Source organism: Cavia porcellus, unplaced genomic scaffold (assembly GCF_034190915.1).
Source record: "Cavia porcellus strain 051 isolate PalLab524CR breed Dunkin Hartley unplaced genomic scaffold, mCavPor4.1 scaffold_28, whole genome shotgun sequence".
In the NCBI taxonomy this organism is placed as follows: Eukaryota; Metazoa; Chordata; class Mammalia; order Rodentia; family Caviidae; genus Cavia; species Cavia porcellus.
In genome coordinates this window covers 42,648,990-42,671,657 of record NW_026947511.1, presented here as the reverse complement: position 1 = coordinate 42,671,657, position 22,668 = coordinate 42,648,990, and the positions used below count along the sequence as shown (strand labels likewise).

The window sequence follows — 22,668 nt, the reverse complement described above, 5'->3', positions numbered from 1 at the left end:
TCCTGTTCTCTTCTTTTGGTGTATGTGGTATGCTACATCTCGATCTGATGTCATAAAAATGCAAGACAACACCTAAAAATATTTTGGAGAACGGGGACTGAACAATCCACTCTGCAATTGTGTAAAGAAATGTGAAAAAGAGGCACAGTAAGATACCTAAACACCGCCTTTAAGAAGACAAAGTTCAGTGTCAAGTCCAAGGCTCTGTCTGCATCCACATCTTCCTTTCCCATAGCGGAGCATCCCCTTCTGACAGCCAGAATATGAGTAAACTCAACATTTTAAGCTAAGAAGTGCATACAATATACTTTTTACATGCAATTTAAAAACTCTTGTAGATGATTGCAACGGGAGATAAGACCAGGAGACACACATGCTTCTCTCCATCCTGCTTCAGGCCTTTCTTAAAAGCCAGTGTTTTCTTTGGAATCTTCCCATGGATCTTCTCCTAAGTGTGTATCATGGGAAAAAAGACTGATGTTGATGATAAAGATGTTACGTTCTCCTTTTAAATACACAAATTGCAGGAGGCAAATGCTAAATTCTGAGATAGTGCATTACACATACACAAATGCACTTCATAGGTGTGGAATAGAGACCAAAAAGCAAGACACCTATCCAAAGTACTCACAAATCTGACCCAAACTGTCTTTGCCTAAAGTTACACTTGGCAGTAGAAAATTTTTTTAAAATTTTTTGCCTGAAAGAGAACAGCTTTATAATAATAAAAAATTCTTAATTAAAATCACAGTATTGGTAGTCACCAGTAAGGTGGCCCAACCCCATTATTTAACCTGTGGCTCAGTTTCCCTCATCTGTAAAATGGGTAAAAGGCCATCCAACTTGCCATATTTTTGTGAGAAACAGAGATGGTGTTCACAAAGCACCTTTCAAGAGGTAGTTTTTCAAGACACAGGAATAATGACCATGTTCCCCTCCAGAGCAAGAGGACAAAGGTTTTTTAAAAATATTAAGAAACAGAGTATCTGCTAAGAGCATCGAGGCTGTCAACATTCTCTATAATCTTCTGAATTTAGCTCAGTAAAGGAGGCACCTGGTAAATGCCCATTAATGTTTTCTGAGAGAAGTCTGTATTTGTGTCAGGATGCACAAACATCTTCTTCCAACGACATTATGTCACAGTGAGTGACTGTACAGCTGGCCAAGAAATTCCTGAGGGCCCATCGCATGCAGACTGCTGCATGTGAGTGAGCTTTGTATATCGGTGTCTGTTTCTATTTGCATCATTTCAGACATTTATAAGCACGCACCTCCTGCTTGCATATGTTTTGGCCAAGTGTAAAAACATACATGGGGGGGAGGGAGGGGCAGATTCCTAAAAGGATGCAGTAAGTGCCAATGCGTGGTCGTGGCGCATTCTGTGCGTGTGTGCAAATAAGCACACACACACACACACACACACACACACACACACACACGAGAGCGCCCTGCGTGAACACGTATGTTTTGTGCAGGGCAGTGCTGGGTGGGGCTGGCTAGGGGTCTACAGGTGGCTTCCTTGACCAGGTGCCACCGCATCTAAGACAGCAGGAGAGGAATTCCAGGAAGTCACTGCGTCGCCCGGCTCCCCACCCCCACCGCTCCTAGTACCCACCCACCCGCGTCCCGAGGCCCCACCTCGCTGGTGCCCCCCTACTCAGCGCGTACCCCTTGTTGTTGCTTCCGGGCAGGGGGCTTTACCCTTGCGAAAATCTGGATAGTCTGCTTCACCATCTCCTTCCTGCTCTGACTGACCCTTGACCTCTCGCTGAGGTCTCCCTTGCTAAACTTCTTACTCTCACCGTCTTCTGTGACCCGTAGCCTTAGCAACAGTAACTAGGGATACTACCCAAAAAGCACTGCGGCAGCCAGGATCCCGCCTCCTCTCCCTAATTGGTGGCGGAAGAGAAGGGGCGGGCCAAAGAGAGCGGTTGAAGGGCGTGGTTGGAGCACCGCAGAGCGCTCTGCGCGTGCGTGTGGGCAGGACCTGGGGCAGAGGTTAAAGGGACGGAAAGCAGAGAAGCTGGTTGCCTAGGTTCTTTAACCCATTATTTGTTCCTTCACCTCCTTTTGGTACTGAAAGCCTTTGCCCTTTGATCATTCGTCTACTGAAAAAATGGTGCTTGATCTGAGACACGCTGTGTCCTCGGTGAGAATCCTGAGCTGAGTAAAACTGCCCTGGTCCGCTTGGAGAACAGGATCTGAGCAAGCAGGCGGACTTTCAGCTGAAGATTACAACCAAGGGGTCAGGGCTATGCTGCGGTCCGGGCGGGGCGGGTTCTGTCCAGCTCTGCTTTGAGGAAGGATAAGGCTGGAGGCAGGGGACTGCTTCCCATGTAGCTCTGTAAAAAAGGGAAGAGTCCTCAAAACGGCACCTGAAAAGATGTTCACTGTCACTATTCACCAGGGAAATAAAAACTATAACCACAAGGAGATGTCACTCTACACCCATCAGAGTGGCAGAAATTAAAATAATAAAAGAGGCACCACCAGATGTTGCTACAGAGAAAATGATTCACACATCAGCGACACTGTGCGTGTTGTAAAATGCATACTAGATAATGGTACGGGCACTTTGGAAAACAGTTTTGATAATTTCTTACAAAAATAAAAACGCTGCTACTCCGAGACCCTGCAGTTGTACTTTAGGGGTCTGTCCCAAAGAAATTAAAACGAGCGGACACACACAAAAGAATCCTGTACTTAGGCATTTGTAGCAAATTAATTTGTAATAATCACAAACTAGAAAGAAGTCAGTTCTTCAGTGGTTAAGCAAATTGTGGCATTCTGTTCATCCTGAAAAGGAAGTATTGCTACATGTAACGACTTGATGGACTTCCAGGGAAATAACGTTATGTAAAAGAAGCCAAATCTAAAAGTCAACTACTGTATGATTCAGTTTATACAAGACTTTATACAAGACTCTAGAAAGGACAAAATTACAGAGATGGAGAGATTAGTGGTTGCCAGGGAGGAACAGAGGTGGCTACGGTTGTAAAGAAATACTTGTGATGGATTGTTCTGTATCTCACAGCAGGGAAGTCACGAAATCACACAGATGAGAGCACTGCAATACACACACACAACACACACACACAAAGCGTGCAGGTCGATTAAAACTGAGTAATATTGATGATTTTATCAATGCAATTTCCTGATTGTGATATTACACTATAATTATGTAAGATGTCTATTGTAGGAAAGTTGAGGAGGGATAAGCAAGTTTGTATTATTTTTTACAACTGCACGTCAATTTACAAGATTATTTTAGTTTTCAAAAGACATGCAAGAAAGTTTTTGCAAAACATGTATCTAATAAAAGACTTGGATTCAGAGTATATTTTAAAAGTTTCAAGCCCAGTGCTCACTTTGGCAGCACACATACTAAAAGTTTCAAACCCAATAATAGTAAAACAATTTGATTCTTAAAATATTTTCAGCTCAAATATTTGAACAAACATTTCACCAAAAATGGATACATGACTGGCAAGTGAGTACATGAAAAAGAAGTTTAATATCAATCATTAATGAGATGCAAATTAAAACCACACTGAGATACCACTACACACCTCACCTCTGATAATGGCCTAAAAGAAGAAAATGAAGCTGACAATACCAAGTGCTGGCACGGAGCATCTGGAACTCTCAAACATCACAAGAAAGAAAGAAAGATGGGCCAACTTCTTTGCACAACAGTTCTGTAGTTCCTCATAAAGTTATATGTGTATTTACCATATGACACAGCATTCCCACGCCTAGATACTCAACCAAGTAAAATGAAGACTTAGGTTCTCTTAGAAACTTAAACATGAACGTTTAGGCACAATTACCAAAAACTGGAAACAAAGTGAGTGCTCTTCAGCTGGTGGACAGATAAGCAAACTCCGCCCAATGAAAGGGGATGAACTGCAGGCGCCTCATACAACATGGTTACATCTCACATTTATTATGTGAAATGGAGGACGCTGGCCTCAGAGGTTACATACTTTATAACTTCAGTTATAAGACATTCTAAAAACCAGAAGGGGCAGGGGTGCAAAACAGATCACTGGTTTCTGGGGGCCACAGAAAGGTCGATTACAAATGAGTAATAGTTTTTTGTTGTTTTTGCTTTTCGTTGGAGGAAGGTGATAAAATTGTTTCATATTTCAATTGTGGTTGTGATTACATGATTGTATTTTTGTCAAAACTCAGAGCTACCTTATCTATACACATAGGCAGGGATGCTGTAGGTAAATTGTACAATAATTAGAAAAATAAATAATGAGGCATGAACGGGGAAGCAGTGGCACAGATGAATAAGAGGGGAAAACAGGTATTTGTTAAATAGACGTCAGAGCTTTATCACCAGATGAGGAGAAGATGACTCAAGCCTGGGCCATCAGGTTCACGGCATAGATGGTCTCTAGAGAGGTAAAGTAGATTAGATGAGGGAAGAAGGAGAAATGAGAAATTGGGCACATGATAAATTTCAGATGCCTGTGGGATTGCACCAAGTAGTTGAAGTCTAAGAAAGCCATGGCTGAAAATATGAATGTGGAGGCACTGCAGTTTTTCTAGAAGGAGAAAGCATAGAGCACAGAGGCTGAAATGCTAATGCTAATAGTTGGAGGGGAAAGGGAAGAGGGCCCACTGGACAGGAGCGGAGGTGTGAGACAGAGAAGGGAACGTTGCATCATGGAAATCAAGCAGAGAGCATTCTGGGAAGGTGCGTCAGCAGTGGAGAGAGTGTATCTACTGGGAAATGTCTGCTCTATGTCACAGCTAGAAGGTGTTAGTAATTCAGGTTGTGGTTCCAACGCAGTAGTGAGACAGAAGTCAGGTTACAGGATGCTAAGGAAGGTTAGAAATGGAGGCAGCCAAGAGAAGCTAGTTTGTTAAGGTTGCAAAGAAGCAAAATGAAAAGGTGATAATTAGAAGATCCAAGGTAAGGAAGGATCTTTTGCTCACCTTTAAGGAGGTTAATCCAGTAAAGAAGGTGAGGTTGGAGGCACAAGCCAGAGCAAAGACAAAGGATGGTTACCCCAGATGGTAAGAAGGCACTTTATAAAGAGAGTGAAACGAAAAACAGGCAAAGGAACACAGGATATTTATAAAAGATAACCGTGACCCAATGGTCAAGGCTAACAGCGATGGTTGGAGGGATGCTACTGGCCTTTGACATGGAGGATTGTTGCATGGGCTAGGAGGGAAATATTTGGGTCCAGGATGTGGGAACTTTACACTTCCTGCCTTGAGCTCTAGGTCATAGGATTAAATGCATAGATGAGGAGGAAGTGTAGGTTCAAATCCTGAGCTTATCTCTCTTCCTAAGTGTTTTTAAGGCTCAGTTGGCTCGTCCAATCACGGGGCTGGATAATAATAGCTATTTCATGGAGTTATCAGAGAGATTAAATGGGGGCATGCAGGCAAAAGTGTTCACATGGTACCCAGCGAATGGAGAATGTTCCTCTGCTTGTGCAGTTCTGACCTGGGGAGTAGATTCCTTTGGTTACAATCACCTCTTAAAGAACAGAGATGACACCCTGAATCTGTATATATGACGTGTTAGGATTGCAAACTTAGTACCTCCTGGAGCCAGACCTAGGTTGTAAATGCATTAAACAGACAGGGAAAAAGCAATAGGAGAGCTTGTGGTGAACAGGAGGCTTGTGCCCTAGCTAAGAGTGATTCTACTCAACGTGGTTAAATACAGCATACTGTGTTTGAGGCCCCAGCTCAGATCTCTGATTCTGTTGCTGGTAAAAACAACTTCAGTAACTGCCAGGCCAGGCCTCTGACGGCTTTCCTCAAATCTCCAACAGATGGCTGTAATGGGTACAAACTAGGTTTTGTGATTAAATCTCCAGGCCACAGTGTCTTTCCCCCACACAAGTGGATTTGCAGTCAGTGTTATTATTCACACCTTACATACTTGTTTAAACACGGGAATTAATACACTTTCCAATTGTTTAAAGAATTTCTCTTTTGCCCCACAGCTGCCAAAATGACAGATAACTGCACCAGGCAAATTAGCCAGAGATTATAAACCCCAAACCTGAAAGAAATTAAGTTGTGCCTGAACTGAATTAGTCCATAGGCAAGTGAGCAGGCTTTTGTTCACTTGTGTGTTCTGTTTTGTTTTTTAGGGAAGAGCTGAAACTACAGTATATTCCAGTACTTTTCAACTTCTTCTTTAGCTGTTAGTGCTACAACTGTAAAATGCATCATTTTACTTTATAAGTCTTAAGAGGGGCCAGTAAAGATTTTATGGGCTGGTAATTTTGATATAGACTATGTCCATAAAGTTGCCTAATTGCAGTACGCCTCCCCCTCCCCTACTTTACCCATGGCTTTGGGGGATTTATGTTTGTTAGTTCAAAAATCCCTCATGATCACAGCATGAGCATCTCCCCCCGCCTCATTATCAGAAGAACAAGCAACTTGAGGCTTCTCTAACCCCATTCCAGAGTCCTCTGTTTAAGAACTTCCTCTGAGGCCTACAGTCAGAATTTCTGGCTTTTTAATGTATAGTGATATAAAGAGAACAGAGGTCGCGATGCAAACTGTCCCTTTATAGTTGTTAATAGTGGGATAAGACATTATTGTGTGATTCCTTAGTGCCCCTGACTGGGGATTTTATGGAAAGGAATTAAAGATCCAGAAGACAGAGCACATTTCAGTGCAGGAGACTTTCATCAAGGATCCCCTTTTTAGCTGAGTCCTCACTTATCAATCTTATGGGGGGCCAGCACCAGAGGGAACCCTTTAATACCACTCAGCCTATAAAGGCCATTTATTTCATTGTTTCTGAACCAAGTGGAGCTTGCACAGGGCAATTGCTGGTACTCATTAAATGCTAAATAATAACATGCTGTTAAATTGCAAAGCCAGGGTACCACAAAAATCTGTAATATATAATTTCAGCAAAGAATTTTCTTTTGAGAATATGTTCAGCTAATTTAAAGCATAATTTCATTAACATAACCGTCTTTCCACATACAGCGGAGTGAAATTCATAAAACATTGCCAGTGCTTGGGTTTATAGGACAGCGGGTATCACTGGGGCTGGTAAACTTTTATAGTGCATTCTTTTTCCTATCTGATGGTGAATTCAGATTTTTACCATCATCCTGGGTTCTCTCCTGCTGGGACATTACCTCTCTGTCTGAAAGACAAGAGGCCCCAGTTCTCCTAATTTGTCTGATCCTCTTCCTGCAACCCTCCTGGGGTTCCCCCAGCAGCAACATCAAAGCCACTTAGGGCTGGAAGCTGGTGGCCAGCCATATGGAATTACAGCCCAGGCTCTCAGCGGATTACAGAGTGTGTAGCACAGAACCAAATGACAGTTCCATGGCCCAGAGGGAAGCCTCCAGTTTTGCATGGAGAAGATGACTGCTTGTGTATTTATATACAGGCTCCTCATAAACAACCTGGACCTTCTACCACCAGCACCATGAACCAAGGGACGGGCTGAGTTAAAAATACCTCTGCAAGGCCTCTCTTCTAAGTAAATTACCCAGCCCGTCCAGTCTCCTCTGGGTGTTTATTTAAATGTGTTTCTCTGTATATCTCAGAATTAGGAGACATGCTAACCAACAAGCAACATAACTTGAATTATGAAAGAAAAATGTCTTACACAGCAGAGGGCCTTATCTGCTTACCGTCCCCCAATCCAGCCGTGTTTTATCCATCCTGAATCTGGATATTTACCAAAAGGAGCTTTCTGAATCTATAAATCCTCACCTCTCCCTGTCGCTTCTCAGTCTGCTGCAGCCTGGCATCTGTCTCCCCTACTCCCTGGAGCTCGGTTAAAAGGGACCTGCAGAGACATACTTTGTGATCTGCTCCTCCTGGACCATCGTGGCAGACCCAGCTGTGTAGGCTTAAAATTTGCCCTTTGTTACTTCCTCCCCCTTTCTATGGCTCCACCCAGATTTTCTAAATCTGGCTAACCCTGCCTTGGAAACTTTTGTCTCTCTTCCGCTGATTCCGCCCTCCCTCCTTGGTGCTTTAGTTTGGTTGGAGTCTCTGTGCCAGCATCAGCCCAGGTCTCCCCACTTCTCTCCCTCCTTCCTGTTGTATCTTTTCCAGCTGCTACCAGATGACACGATGCAAGCCACCTCCCGTCCTTCCCTGTCATAAATAGAATCCAGTCCCGAGGTCCTTCGAACCTGCTCCCAAATTACCTTTATATCAACTTCATGGCCCTTATCGTGTCCCCTACCACAGACTTCCTTGCCCTTTGGGCCATTGACTTCCTGCAGTTCTCAAGCCTGATTTTTAGGGTTCTGTGCTCTTTCTCGTGTCTTGTGGTGCCTTCTGCATCAGAAACACCGTAGCTGTCTCTAAGACTCAACTCACAGGTCACCTGCTCTGTAAAGAGCAGTATCTCAGCAGCCTCAGCAAAGTTAGGAACCTCCTCTGTGTAGCTACATCTTCTGTTCCTTCCTATGAGCACTCACCGTGCTGGTGATGCTGCCTGTGCCTATCTGTCCCTCTGTCCTAAATGAGACTGTAACAGGAAAGCGTCCTGTTTGTGGATTTCCAGTAACTAACAATGTTTTAGGCACACGCCAGAGAGTTCTACATACCTGGGGGAGGAAGGATGGGTACTTAGCTCATGGCAAGCATCAAATGAAAACCTTATAAATTAAAAGGGATTTTTTATCTGAGGCTCATATTTCCATGGTAAAGAGCACAAAGAAAACCTGCGAGCTGAGTAGACTGTTAACAAGAGAACAGTTAGAAACACATACAGCGCCACTGTTTCAATTGCTGAACCCCTTTCTGCAGGGAAGAAAAAGATGGTTACCAATTTCCCAGGGCGATAAAAGGAGCGCATTAACATTTGTATCCATTTGTATCCGTGGAAGGCAACAGACACGGATGGGACAGAGCGATAAGTCTGGAAGCAGAATAGTCCACTGTGAAGTCAGCGAGGTTTCTTTCAGGGTGTCTGGGAAGTGTCTAATGAATCTAGAAATCAGCTTTTTTTTTTAATTGGAAAGGAAAACACCACATATAAACCACCAAGTAAATGTCATTCATGTTTTACTGTGTTAAAATAGTTTGTTTTTTCTTAAAATTTGAAAGTAAGTCTTTGCCCCTTCAACTAACAACTGCTCTTCCTCCTTTTCCAGGACTTTTATTCCCCCGAACACCAGAGCGATGCTTCCTAGATCACACAGCCTGTAGCAGTCTTCTCTCTCCTCTTCCTGGCACTTGTTGATTGAAGACCTGAGCTGAACTATCAGTTCATCTGAGAAGCCTCCCCAACATCTGGGCTTAGCTATGTTTACTCTTGTCCCCTGGATTTGATGACAGAGACTCGGTCTTTTGAATGAAAAATTCCATTTGCTCTTGTTCACCATTTTATGTTCATTCTATGCACATGGTAAGTGCTTGATGAATATTTACTTGTCAGTGAAAAAGGTGCCTGGGGAAGGGCAGCATCATCTTGGGTTTCATCCCCTGCCCCACAGGCACCGAGACGGGGATATGTGTAGGGATTGGGGTTTATTTGGAAGGTGATCCCAAGAAGACAGGGGAGGGATTAAAAATACCATTGATGGTGGATTATCATGGTGAGGTCCTAGGCTCAATCCCACAGAGAACCCTCTGGAAGTCTGTGCATAATGTGGCCAGGAAGCTGGAGGATTTATATCACAATGGTTGCTGCTCTTTAGTGGACGATGTCCCTCCCCAGCACTTCTGGCCCACACAAGGCCCGATATGGACGAAAAGGCCTCAGGCAGATAGAGAATGAGCACTTGAAGGATACCATTGGCACACAGAGGTTTGTCCATCCAAGTCGCAGTGATCTCTGGGAGCGAACTGGAGAGATGTGAGGCTCACCTCACATAGAAGCCCATCTCACCTGACATTCCTATAGATGATTAGATTAGACCACGTCACCAGCGGGCCACAGCCTTAGCATCACTCTCTGCCTGGTGATCCCCGCTCTGTGTCTGTATTGTGCTTTATTAGGTCAGCGAATACTTTTGATTATGTTCCATATCTTTAGTTACTACACATTTGTACCTTGCAACATGTCTCCTTGGATCAGTCGCTAAGCCAAGAGTGTTTTGTCATAAGACTGGCATTAACTCTCCGAAGCAATGTGGTGGCTTCCCATCTCCGTAATTTTTTAAGTGCTCTATGATCAAATGCATTTGGGAAACTGCTTTCGCGTCAAGCCCTGCTGAAAATGTTTTCACGGCTCCCACTGTCTTTTGAATTAAGAACATCTTCCCCAGCCATTCAAGAGGCTCTGCAAATTAGCTCTGACACTTTCCACTTCTCCTCCAATTAAAGAAAAATTATCTGCTTCTCTTTACTCACCAGCACCCACAGGCTTCTCTGCGCTTTGTTCTGTCCTGAGCCAATTCCCCTGTCTCCAATTCTTGCCTGCTAACCGGGGTTTACCTTATAGGGCTCCCCTTAAATCCTGTAAGCTTTCATTTCTTATCACAGTTATGTGTAGTCTCTGCTGCTGCTCCTGTCTTTAAACCCTTTTGTCTCTCTCTCTGTGTGTTTTATTTTAATATTGACGGCCCTCTAGTACAGTTTTTGGTGAAAATTTGTCATCTTCTCCCTTATCTAATGCTGCTCGACCCCATTTGTAAGTGTCTTCGAGGGCAGGAACTCTGGCTTTTTCTGTATTCTATCTGATCCTTAGATGTTTGTGAAGTCAAATTTTTAAAATTTATTTTTAATTATATAGAATAAAATTCACTCTAAACAACACACAGTTCTGTGAGTTTTGACAACTGCAGAGTCCTATAACCCTCATCACAACTGAGATACAGAATGATTCTCTCACTCCACGCCTCCCCCCAAAATTACCCCATACCGAATCTCTACTGCCAAAATACCCCAAACATGAGCCCTTGGCCGGTCCTTAATCTAATCTCCATTTCTACAGTTTTCCCTTTTTCCAGAGTATTCTGTAAGTGAAACCGATGCACCACGCACCCTGTGACCCTGGTTTCCCTCAGGTGTGTGACGTCTCTATTTTATTTGTGTTACCGAGTGCTACCCCACGCGCTGGGCCTGCTGGAACTTGCTTACAGGGTCCCTCCAGGCAGCATGCTGAGCTTACGCTTCAGGGTTAACATGAAAAAGGAGGTTGGCAAGTGTAAGGTGACTCAGGCTTAAATTTATAAGAACCCCAAAGTGACTGTTTCATCTCCAAAGTGACTGAACGTTTCACATTATCATCAGAAGTCCTGGAAAATTACAGCAACTGTGCATTCTTATCAACACTTGGAAATGACATTTTAAAAACCACCCCTTGTAGTGAATACTAGTAGTTATTACTTTTATTGCCCTAAAAAATGATTCTGAATCTCTTTTTATGGGCCTACCTGACACTATCTATCTTTTTTCATAAAATTTAAGTGTTTGGGTCATTTATTACATTGGGACAACTCATTTGGTTTTCTTTTATAATTTTTATGAAATCTCAATTTATTATTATTTTTTTCTTTTATGGCTCAGGCTTTGGCTGTCACGTCTAGGAACTTTGTGTCTAAAAGAAGGTATGAAGATTTTTCTCCTATATTTTCTTCTTGAAGTTTTGCAGTTTTGAACCAGTAGTCTTACATTTGATTCCAAGGTGCTTTATGATACACTGGCAACTAGTACTGGTCTAAGGTGTGAGGTTCGCTGAGTTGAATTCAGCCTTTGTGGACGACATTTTTCCTTTCCCATGTAAGGCCCTGTTTTCACTTTAATTGCCTGACTTTGGTGCTCCAGATTCTCTTTTTTTGAGGCAGTCTTTGTATATAGTCCAGGTTAGCCTTGAACTCACTATGTAACCCAGGCTGTTTCACGTTTGTGGCAATCTTCCTGCCTCAGCCTCCTGAGTGCTGGGATTACACGTCTGGTTGATGCTCTATATTCTTACATCAGAACTACAACCCCAATTAGAATCCTCCGCAAGGACAAACAAATTTGAATTGAAAAAAGCTTAATTAGAATTAGACAGGCTGACTGTAATGAATGTTAATAAAGAATATTAAATAAGATACAAACATGTCTACTCTTTGCTTTAACTAGTATTGGTTGACAAAATCAACACACATGAGGTATTTTATCTCTGTGTGTGTATTCATTGACATGTGCATACACATCCATAGACTGTTACGTTTTTCTGAACTGTTGCCTTTCCCTAGAGCTTTATACTATAATTCTACTGATTTAGAAATTCTAGCTACTCTTTTTCCCAGAGGCAGGCGAATGTGGTTAGTGGGTTTAGAATTTGTCACAAATTGTCACATTATTCAAAGATGGATTTTCCATGACATCACTTAGAGATGGCTTCGTCCTCTCATAAACACAGTGAAACATTTTATCCCAATTTTTATTTTCCTTTTATTTCATTTCTAACTTTTTGTAACAGCACTTTTTACTGGCAACCAGCATATCCCTTTTGATGCCTCTGGCCACACTGGAGTGCCTTTGCTTTGCCCTGAATCAGACAGACGATGAGCAGCATGGCTTTCTTGCTGAGTCCATGGTGCGGGAGGCCAGGGCGGCTCTGTCACCGGGGCACTCAGCAGGGACCTTTGCGCAGAGCGGAGGGCGCTCTTCAGTGCCTTGGGTTAGGACTGATGACTTTCTCACTGTTGCTGCTTTAGTGTTCTGGGCTCCTTAACGAAGAAGCTACTGTCAGACTTTAGCCTAATGTATTATCTGGGAATCTGAAAAATGCAACGCACTAGATAGCTTTCTAAAGCAGCAGGAGTACTTACTCTGAAAGATGATTTGTTCTGATCCTTCACTCTGCTACAAAAGGATCACACACCCTTTGCCTTGTGACTTTGTGTTGTCCCACCATGAGGTAATGGCACACTTCCTCCCAAGTTGTACATGATTGCCACTGGACTGATCTGATAGGCTGCAGAGGACGTGACATGAACAGAGAAGCATCATATATGCATGTGTGATTTAGCTTGGCCATTTGCACTCCCAGGATGCCAGTGAGAAGAGGATGAGCTCACTAGACTCTACCCTTTGAGCATGGGCCCAGGGGAAACACATGGAACAAATCTAAACCTAATCAGCATCCTGGATTTACACTATGCAAACTGTATCCTGAAGCAGAATGGCCAAGTGAATCAATAAGAAATATAAAATATGTGTTGTATATAAACAGTAGAGTTTTGTTACTTAGCATTATCATAGCAGTTGCTGACTACTACACTTACACATCTCCACTGAGGTATCCCATGAAACACAACCTTTTGCTTTGATGAACCAACAAGTGAATATTTGTATCCATGAAGTAGACAGGTAACCATCTGATCATGGATTTTCCTTCAGCCTGATCTTTCTTTAAGAATTTTCTCTGAGCAGGATTTCTAACTATGCTTCTAGCAGTGTAGAACTGTAGGATATAAAAGCTGTCACTTCTTACTTATCCACATAGGTTGCTAGTGTCTCCCAGCTAAAGTCTCTAGCAAGTTGTTGTATTATCGTGGGGTAACGGCAAAGGTTACAAATTCCTTGGAAGACAAGCCACTAAAGTTCAGTCTTTCCCCAATAATATTAATCTTGATCATAAAATGTGCTACCGCTTCTGTGCAATGCTCAATGAGCATCGTCTTGGAATAAGTCTGAGCCTGTTTCACCTTCCTTCCTGGATGAACACATTCCATCATGAATGTGAGTGCATTTTGCAGTTGTGTCACCAGGATTGGCCAGAATTTGTTTACCTACAAACAGACGTTTTGCTATGTGGGACTGGAGTCTTTTATTATATTGTTCTATGTCAAAACTTAAGGACGCAGAATGATATTCCTTTCACAAAACTTATCTCAGGATTGAATCCTGTTACCTCGACAGCAAGAAATTTTTCAGGACAACTTGAGACCTAGATTTGTGTCTTTACAACATGGTCAAATAGTCTTCCTATTTTTAATGCATCACACAAAATCTTAAAAATTTAAGAGTAATAACCAAGTATGGAAAAGTTTTCCTTATAAAAATTGCATGGGCTCAGTTCATTTTCTAAAGCTTATCTTTCTTTCTCCATTTTGATGCTATTTCTCATCCTACTGTTCCCTTTCTCCTAGAATGAGATTGCTTATCCTCTGATTATTCAAACACATTGGAAGCTGTAGCTGTCTTTTAGTATTGGTGATCAGTTACGCAGAAGAGGGAGCACATTTATCCTGTGTTGCTGTGGAAAGAACTGAGTTGGACAAATTGCTGGGCCAGTGTCACCCAGAGCAAGTTATTGGGCCTGGTGGTGCATGTCTGTAACCCCAGCACTTGGGAGGCTGAGGCAGGAGGATCACCATAAGTTTGAGGCCAGCCTGGGCTACATGGTGAATTCAAGACAGGCTTGAACTGAAAAGTGAGACCTGGTCTCAACTCACCCTGCAAGCCTGAGTTGTATGAGGGAAGTATGTGTTCAAATAGTAGGAACACCCAGGAATGGAACAGAAAGCAGTGAGCTTCTTATCCGCAAATCTGGTTAAAAGTTTCTCAGGAATAATAGAGGAGGAATTCCCATGTCTCCAAGTACCTCCAACCCTAAAATCCTATGATTTAGTTGATTTGATTCTTTACAGTTTTTCAGCAGGACCACATGTGCTATGTAGCTGGGACAACTTGGTGATCAGCAAGAAATGTTTCAGGACACTTAATAAGTGCCATAACATCTTTATGAGTCTGGTGTTAACTAGAAATACAAACACAATTTTTATCATTGAAACCAGTCTGCCTTTCTAAGCAGTCCTGACTTCTTTGGAATCTAAATGAAAAGATAATATATAAGATAGAAAACATTTCATTTCCTTTCACGGTGCTGGTTATTTTGTAACTATAGCTGCACCTATCTGGGAGCATAAATACATGTATATCTTTATACCTGAGGTGTAAATTTTATTACCTCCCAGAGAAGTTATGAAAGGAGATGATTGCTCTGTTATTTTCTAACCATGACAACCTCTGAGTTAGGTTTGTCTCAGTCTAATTGCATTACTGTGCAGAGAGCACTATGGGTGACACTTTTTATTTAGACATTACTTCAAGAGCAAACTTCAGAAGGTGGAAATGATGCATTTTGAAAATCACTCTTTCTTCTCCTCTTAAATCAGAGATCAGTTTTATAAAAGTAGTTGCAAATTTAGCCTGACCAAACAGGTGATTTACTTTGAGATTTGGGAATGCGGAAACAACCTTTAGGAAGTCCTTCACTGTGATCTCTTAGCGATATTCCAGCTCAAAGTTCATCAAAAAGTGCCTTTGTTGGGGAGTATCTTTCCTGGTGAAGGCTTTTTAGCTAATGATTAGTGACGATAATCCCTTAGTATCCAAGGATATTGACTCCAGGACTCTTAACACAGATATCAAATCCATGGATGCCCAATCCCATATATGAATGGCACACTGTTTGTAGATAACCTACACACAGCCTCCTGTACACTTTAAATTATTTCAAAGTCAATTATAATACTTAATACAATGTAAGCACTATATAGTTTGTACTGTTTAGTGACTAATAACAAGAGATAGTCTGTAACATGTTCAATGTAACCACAGTGGGTTTTTTCTATTTTCAAACTGCAGTTGTTTAAATCTGCAGATGCAGAGCCTGTGGCTACGCAGTACCAACTGTACTAACATTAGTATTTGCAGCCTGAGGACTGGATTAATCCACTGGCTTCTGGCTTTCATTGCTTCTGTTGAGAAGTTAGCTGTCTGTCTAGTGGTCCCTGGAAGGTAGTGACTTTTTCTGCAGCTACTTAAAAATTCTTCCCTTTATTTTTGTTTTCTGCAGTCTCTCTCTGATGCACCTGAGAAAACTTATTTACCTTGTTTGGACTCATTACACTCCTTCAATTGGAGCGAAGGCCTTGGATTCATATTCTTTATTAGCTCTGGGAAATTCTCGGCCATCGGACTTCAAACATCGCTTCTTACCTTTTCTCTTTCGTTTCATGCCCTCGCACTTGGATTCTGCACTTTCTGAATGAGTTGTCTGTCTCTCCTCGCTGCATGGTTAACCTTGTTGACCAGTCTTCCAATTCTCTGGTTCCTCATCTGCTACTAAACCGATCTGTTGGGATCTAAATTCTGTTATTACACGTTTTGATTCTAGCATTTTTATTTGCTTTCTTGTAAACACTCCTGATCATTTTTTTGTAGTTTCCACTTCCATGCTGTAATTTTCAGCTTTTTTCCCTTTTTTCTGTTTTAGCCTCGTGGCTATATTAAGTATTATTGTCTTGCTAGTCTGTTTCTACTGATTCTGACACCTGGAGGTTTATACCCTATTGTTTCTGTTCACTTTATGTTACATACACAATGTTCCTTGGTCTCCTTACTCATAATTTAATATCTGTGTAATAGTCTATTGATCTAAAGAATGATAGTTTTGTCAGATTTAAAGTTAGCGTAGTCTCATCTCTTAGGATAGCACTTGACTAACACTAATTTGTCTTCTTTCTGAGTAGACACTGAGCAATTATTTATGTCCTCCTGTATCTTTGCAATAATTGTGAATCTAAAAATAACGCTTATGGGCTGGGGGTGCAGCTCAGTTGAGCACTTGCCAAATACGTACAATGCCCTGGATTTAATATCTAGGACTGCAAAGAAAATAAGAGTATCAGAATTATTTGTGTCTAAAATTTTGGTTATTTATATTGCAAAAATATATTGTGAAAAAATTTTAAGTGATAAAAATAATAAAATTGTTTAAAGCTAAAGTTATGATAACGTATTTTAGTGAGCTCTTATAACATACCAGGCCCTTTATATTTATGTATCATTTTGTTATTCCCACAACCCTTGAGTAGATACTATTATTATGCCTAGATTACAAATGAAAATGTTGAGTCCAAAAAAGGATTCAATAACTTGCTCACAGTCACCCAATTAGTAAGCAGGTGATGCCAGCATTCTAGTACAGATAGCCTGGCTCCAAGATCCACTTTCTTAATTACTTCTTTATGAAAAAAAGGAAGTAGAAAAAAATAAAACAAGAACATCAAGACATACGCCTCCACAGCCTTATTACCGCCTGTTCTTTGACATTCACAGCACGATTCTATTTTGGCCTGAAAGGATTAAGAAAGAAAGAAAGAGAAGAGGGAAACTTTGAAGGTACTATGGGTTCAGAACAAATTGCGCTCATGAAAGTAGCCATTTTGGGGGGCATGGATTTTCCAGCCAGGAATACCAAATGGCAGGAATGTACAAAGTCTGTCTTTATGTCAGAACGTCTGGAGCTTCTGCTGGACAACTTGGAACTGGAGATAATGTCATCTCCTGCAGTCCCCTTGGTTTGTGTGTCTGCCAAGCAATGGTGGGCACCTCTGGGGCCCAGCCACCCTGCAGCCAGGCCTCGCGGGGGCCTTGGCTCCTAGGCAGGTGTAAGCTTCCTTGTGGCTTGGGGCTGGTGTCTTCCATGGGAGATGTATCTGTGTCTACACCTGCATCTGCGTCTATGTCAGTGCCTACGTCTACATCTTCAAGACGGACAAACACAACTCTTACAGCCTTCGTGGAAGTCACGGAGCACGCTTCCCCCGTGCTGTGTTGGCTGTAGCTGTCATAACTAACCTCCACGCAGACTCCAGGGGGGGACAAGTCGCATGATAAAAAGTGACAAGAGATGCGTACGGGGATTTACAATCAGAAGGAATATATAAAATTTCATTTCTGTGTTGCACGGGAGCCGTGGAAAAAAGAGGAAGGATTTAGGTGCACTGTAAAATGTGAGCTGTGTGCCTTTTTAAATTAAAAGTACAGTTAACAAACAATATGTATCTTCACTTCGAGTAAGAACAGATTTATTTACATAATTACAAATGACATCAAAACTAACAATCTTTGTAAATCTGCCTTGACTAATTTATAAACAGCATCTAATGTCTGACAGTAGGACTCTTAAGGAAGAAAAATCTGATTTTACATATAATGATTGATCTTTACACCACAGACTGAGCCGTTCCGGCACCAACTTTCCATCCAGCAGACAGGCAGCAAGGGTTTGTCGGGGTGGTAATTTGGTTCTTAGGTGTAAATTATGGCACAGACACTTTAGAGAACATAAAATGAGCCCTTAGTGTCACTGAAAAACTGTGGTTATAATAGATGAACTTCATGAAAAACAAATATGATCTTTCAACAGATGTGGTCAGTGAGAACAAATCATGCCCTCTATTCATAAGGTGAAACCAAAGCCCGTAAAAAACCCAAAAGATTATGACACACTACACCTTTGCCATGCAGTCCATAAAAAGCCTGAACTATTACAGGGTGTTTTGTGTCTGCTTCCTTACCTGAGACTCTGAGACCGAGACCCACAGTAAATAGCAGCCCGAAGGGTCAGAAGCAGCCAGGGTGAGCTCTGCCGTGTCACGGAAGGCGAACACTCTGCTTTCTCGTTATGTGTCAGATGAGATGGGACAGATTTCAAACTAGACAGGCGAAATAAAACCCCACCCCTCAACATATACAAAAATACCTTTGAGTTACCAGGAAGATTTTTCTTAAATGATAACTCCATAATTCAGAGGCATCTAAGCCGGAAAGAGACAGCAGAATTCACATTCCTGCCCAGGACAGATGGGTGAACCCACAGGTTCGGAAGATGTGAAACTCAGTCTGCGGGAAGAGGACCAGGAAGAACTGGAGCCATCTGTGGGACCCCATCTCCACCCTGTTCCCTGGGGATGTGTGAGCTCCTTCATTCCAGACTGGGGCTTTTGGGTTTTTTTTTTTTTTTTCCCCGTTGTCTCCTGGTAGTAATACCTTGAAGAACCACAAGAATAAGAACAATTCTTAAGCAAGATGTGATCACAACAATGTAAGAATTTCCTTCTGAACTTCTTATGCCTCTAGTAACTCTGACAATGGGCCAGGGTATACAGAGATTAGCTGGCTAATTTTTGCAGTCATGAAGGTTTTTCTTTTATGATGGCAGGGATTCATTTAAGATTTGAAAGCACTAAAGAAATACCACAAACTCAATTAAATAGAACTTGAATAAATCAGAAGTAATCCAGGTTTATATGTGGATTTAAAAAATCAGCCCAGAAGCTGACGATACAAAATTCTTTCTCCCAAGTTAAGTGACTTTAAAGTAATTTACAAAGACAATCTGAAGCTAAAAAACAAAAACAGAAACAAAAAAGCTTGGATTTGGGGAAATCCAAAACGAATGCTAATGAAAAAATACATTTTCAAAGGATGCGTGTGAGTTTTTGCTGCTTTATAGTGAGATTCAGTTGCCAGGGACAGTTTGGAAAGAGTGACAGCTCTGGCTTTGTGGGCATCATCTCGGGAGGCATCTGCAGAGCGAGCTCAGAGGCGGGTGCAGGAGCATCTTCTGTCCTCCACGGCAGCCTGGAGCTCGGGGCTGACGTCCTCCCAGAGGGCGGGCACGGCTTGGCATTCCATGGGGAGCAAACTTGAAGGGTGACGTTAGCCAGAGACCGCACAGACCTGACGCATACAGCACAGGATGTGAGTTCCTTCCCTTGTCGGACAGCAGAGCCACTGACCCACCACCTCCCTGTCACCTCGGCGCTCTGGATCCCTTAGATATCATCGGAACATGGTGTCCCTCTGCGTCCTCACTTCTGTATCCTCGGTTTCTTTTTATCCTCCCCAACGGTTTCCAAAGGCCTCTTGATCTACTGTCCGTCTCAGACAGCACAGACTTTTTCTCTGAGCAGAATCACAGAGCTGCCTTTCTCCACTCCAGCCCCCCGCATCCTCTTCCTTGTGTTTCCCAGAGCCGGGGCTGTCCGTGAAAGCTCCCAGTGGCCTCTGTTGTCTGCAGTACCAGCTCCTGCAAGGAATTGTACAACATAGGAACGCATCCTGAAAATAATCACACCACACGTCTTGGAAAACCAGGGTAAAATTTGCTTGCAACAAAATGACCCGTCCAAGTTTTAAAAAGAAATCCACAAGAACTCGCTTTTCTTGAAACAAAACAGAAGCCCTTTTGGCCTGAACAACTTCCTTAAATTTCTTTCCAGGCAAGGGCTTATTTATAGCGACAGCCCAGCAGATCCTTCTAGTTTGTGCCTTACCTAGCAGGTCTCTGAATATTTTGGTTCCCTTACCCCTGCCCATAAACCTCATAAAGTTCTTGAAATCAGCTTTTGAAACTTCGATTTCCTTGCAGCCCTAGGAATGTTTGGACATTGTCTTGCCTGTAATAGTTCTCCAGACATTGATAATCTTGCTTTAGTTCGGCTTGCTTTTGTAGGATATGTAATAAATGCCTGGTGGCACAGGCTGAGTTAAATCATTTCTACGTTGCATGTTTGAGATCCTAAAATGTAATTTCTATGATCCCAAGTTACAGGAAAAATACGTGAAATACAAAAATGCTTCCTCCTATCATAAAACAAATACTGAAACATACTCTGTGGAAGCGGGCCCTCGTTGGGCTATTTTTAATCAACTGTAAAAGTGTTTTCCTTGGACCAGGATCCCTCACACTGCACCTCCCTGGATGATCTCAGACCCTCTTGTAGCCTTGGCTCCCTCTTAAAAGTGGATAATTCTTAAATCTCTTTCCCACTCTGTGCCCTTTCATGATTCCTGGGCTTGCCAGTCCAACTGCCCTGGAAATTTCCATGTGTTCAACAGCCAGCTCAAAATCAGAGTGTCCAAAGCTTAACTTCAACTCTGCTCTTCTTCCCCTTAAAACATTATAATAATATTTGTCTTTTACCAGAAACTCTGGCCCCTTTCCTAATACTTCCTTCAGCTTCACTCTCCAGATTAGTTGATTACCTTATCCCATCTTGTTTGCCTTCTTAATTCTCTTATTATTATTATTATTTTTTTTTTTGCAGCAAGATCATGCTGTGGAAGGATATCAAGTCTGCCCTTGAACTCACTATGTAGACCAGGCTGGCTTTGAACTCAACATGATCCTCCTGTCTTAGCCTCCCAAGTACTGGGACTGCAGGTGGGTACCACCATTAAGTTTTTAGAGGTTTAATATGTATTCCCATGTCACTCATAATATAATTGGTAAACCATCATTCAGCTTTAAAATATTCTCATTTTACCAAAATTTCCCTTGTGTGTGTGTGTTTTTTTTAATAGTCCCACTATTACCCAAGGAACCATGTCATCTCTTTCTATAAGTCTACCCTTTCTGTGTATTTCATGAGGTCTTTTCTGGCTGGTTTCTCTTGCCTCCCTGATGTCTATGAGATGCATCTATGTCATTGCGTGTATCAGTGTATTCCATGGTATCCAGTCTGCCACATTTTGCTTGTCACAGACATTTGGGTTGCTCTCAATTTTTGGCTATTTGCTAAATGTTGCTATGAAATTTTCGTAAAAGTCTGTGTGAATTTAGATTTTCTTTTCCCTTGAATGGATATCTTATATTGAAATTGCTTGTGTATATTGCAAATGTACGTTTACCTTTTTTTTTTTTTCCACTGAATTACATCCCTATCCATCTTTAAAAATTTGGAACAAATTCTTACTGAGTCACTAAGATGCCCAGGCACGGCTTGAAGCTGTGACCCTGCCTCACCCTCCCAGAATTCACAGGTGTGGGCATCACCATGCTCAGCTGTTTAAGAAGAAGCCAAACTGTTTGACGGCTTGTGTTTCTATTTCGCATCCCCACCAGCCGGGTGTTGAGGTTTTGGTTTTTCCACATCCTCATCAACATTTGGTGTCTGTCCTTGATCGCAGCCATTCTAACAGGAACGGTACAGTGAACATTTCATTATCAGTTCATTTGTGGTTGATGATAGCATCTCTTCATAAAATTTGCCATCCATATAGCTTCTTTGGTGAGCTACATATTGATGTCTTTTGTTCTTTTTATTGCATTGTTTATCTCTTAGTATTGAGTCATAAAAATGTTTCTGGGCACAAATCCTTTTATCCGCTATATGTAGTATGATATTTCCCACAGTCTATAACTTGGTGTTTCATGCTCCTAATAGTATCATCCTGAATGTCTTAGCTCTCTTGAACCTGGCTCTTGCTTTTCTTTCCATAACTTCTTCCTGGCATTTAGGCCTTGTCCATGCTTGGCTAACTTTATGCCGTAGACTAGTAGACTAGTCCCGCCATGTTGCTTTTCCTTCCATGCCTTGTGGTTTCAGGGTTGAGCACCTACTTCTTAGCTATGTACAGAGAACAGCTGTGTAGGTGGGACTCTAGGTCTCTTTCCAGGGAACCTGCTGCATCAAGCACAGCTGGCTGGGTGCCTCCAGCTGGCCCAGGTGCACACCCACCACAGTAGTCAGACCAACACCTTGCTCAGGGCTGCACTTACCCAGGGACCAGGGATGGTGCTGGCACTACAGCAGTGCCACCCTGCCTAATGCGAAGCTCTTCTAACTGGCATCTTTGCCCGGGGACTCTGAATCAGCCTGGCTAAGGCTTTCCAGGCTTGCTGCCATTGGCAGCTTCTAACCCAGCCCTTCCAACCCTCTTTCACAGACCTCCACCGCAGTCTGACGTTTCTCCTGCTCATCCCCCCATCTTCTTCCCCTTGACCCTTATTGTCCAATCAATCTCTTGCCTGTCTGATCTTATCTTGGCGCCTGCTCTTCAGAGGACTCAAACTGACCCACCTCAATCTTGCTAATCCCTCAGTTGGCAGGGAAACCGCATCTTCCCTTTTCCAGATACCACAACTGCAGAGGGGACCAGGCTTCCTCTGCCCCACCC

The 22,668-nt window shown here is 42.4% G+C and overlaps 1 protein-coding gene and 1 long non-coding RNA gene across 5 annotated transcripts in view; one reads left to right on the top strand and one right to left on the bottom strand.

Moving 5' to 3' along the window:
• Kif6 (kinesin family member 6) overlaps positions 1–1,882 on the bottom strand; it is a 301,789-nt gene extending 299,907 nt beyond the window's left edge. For 3 of the 4 annotated variants that reach the window (XM_003473663.5, XM_013156868.3, XM_063238937.1), the window contains exon 1: positions 1,669–1,868. In XM_003473663.5, coding sequence (XP_003473711.2) covers positions 1,669–1,734 — 66 coding nt within the window. In that variant the 5' untranslated portion in view covers positions 1,735–1,868. Of the gene's footprint in view, positions 1–1,668 lie in introns of all 4 variants that reach the window. The other variant, XM_063238936.1, reaches the window with a different exon arrangement.
• Positions 1–22,668, top strand: part of LOC106028529 (uncharacterized) — a 58,585-nt gene that overhangs the window by 13,957 nt on the left and 21,960 nt on the right. The window contains exons 3-4 of the long non-coding RNA XR_001202148.3: positions 9,123–9,376; positions 20,817–20,932. This is a non-coding gene — a long non-coding RNA (uncharacterized LOC106028529). The remainder of the gene's footprint in view (positions 1–9,122; positions 9,377–20,816; positions 20,933–22,668) is intronic.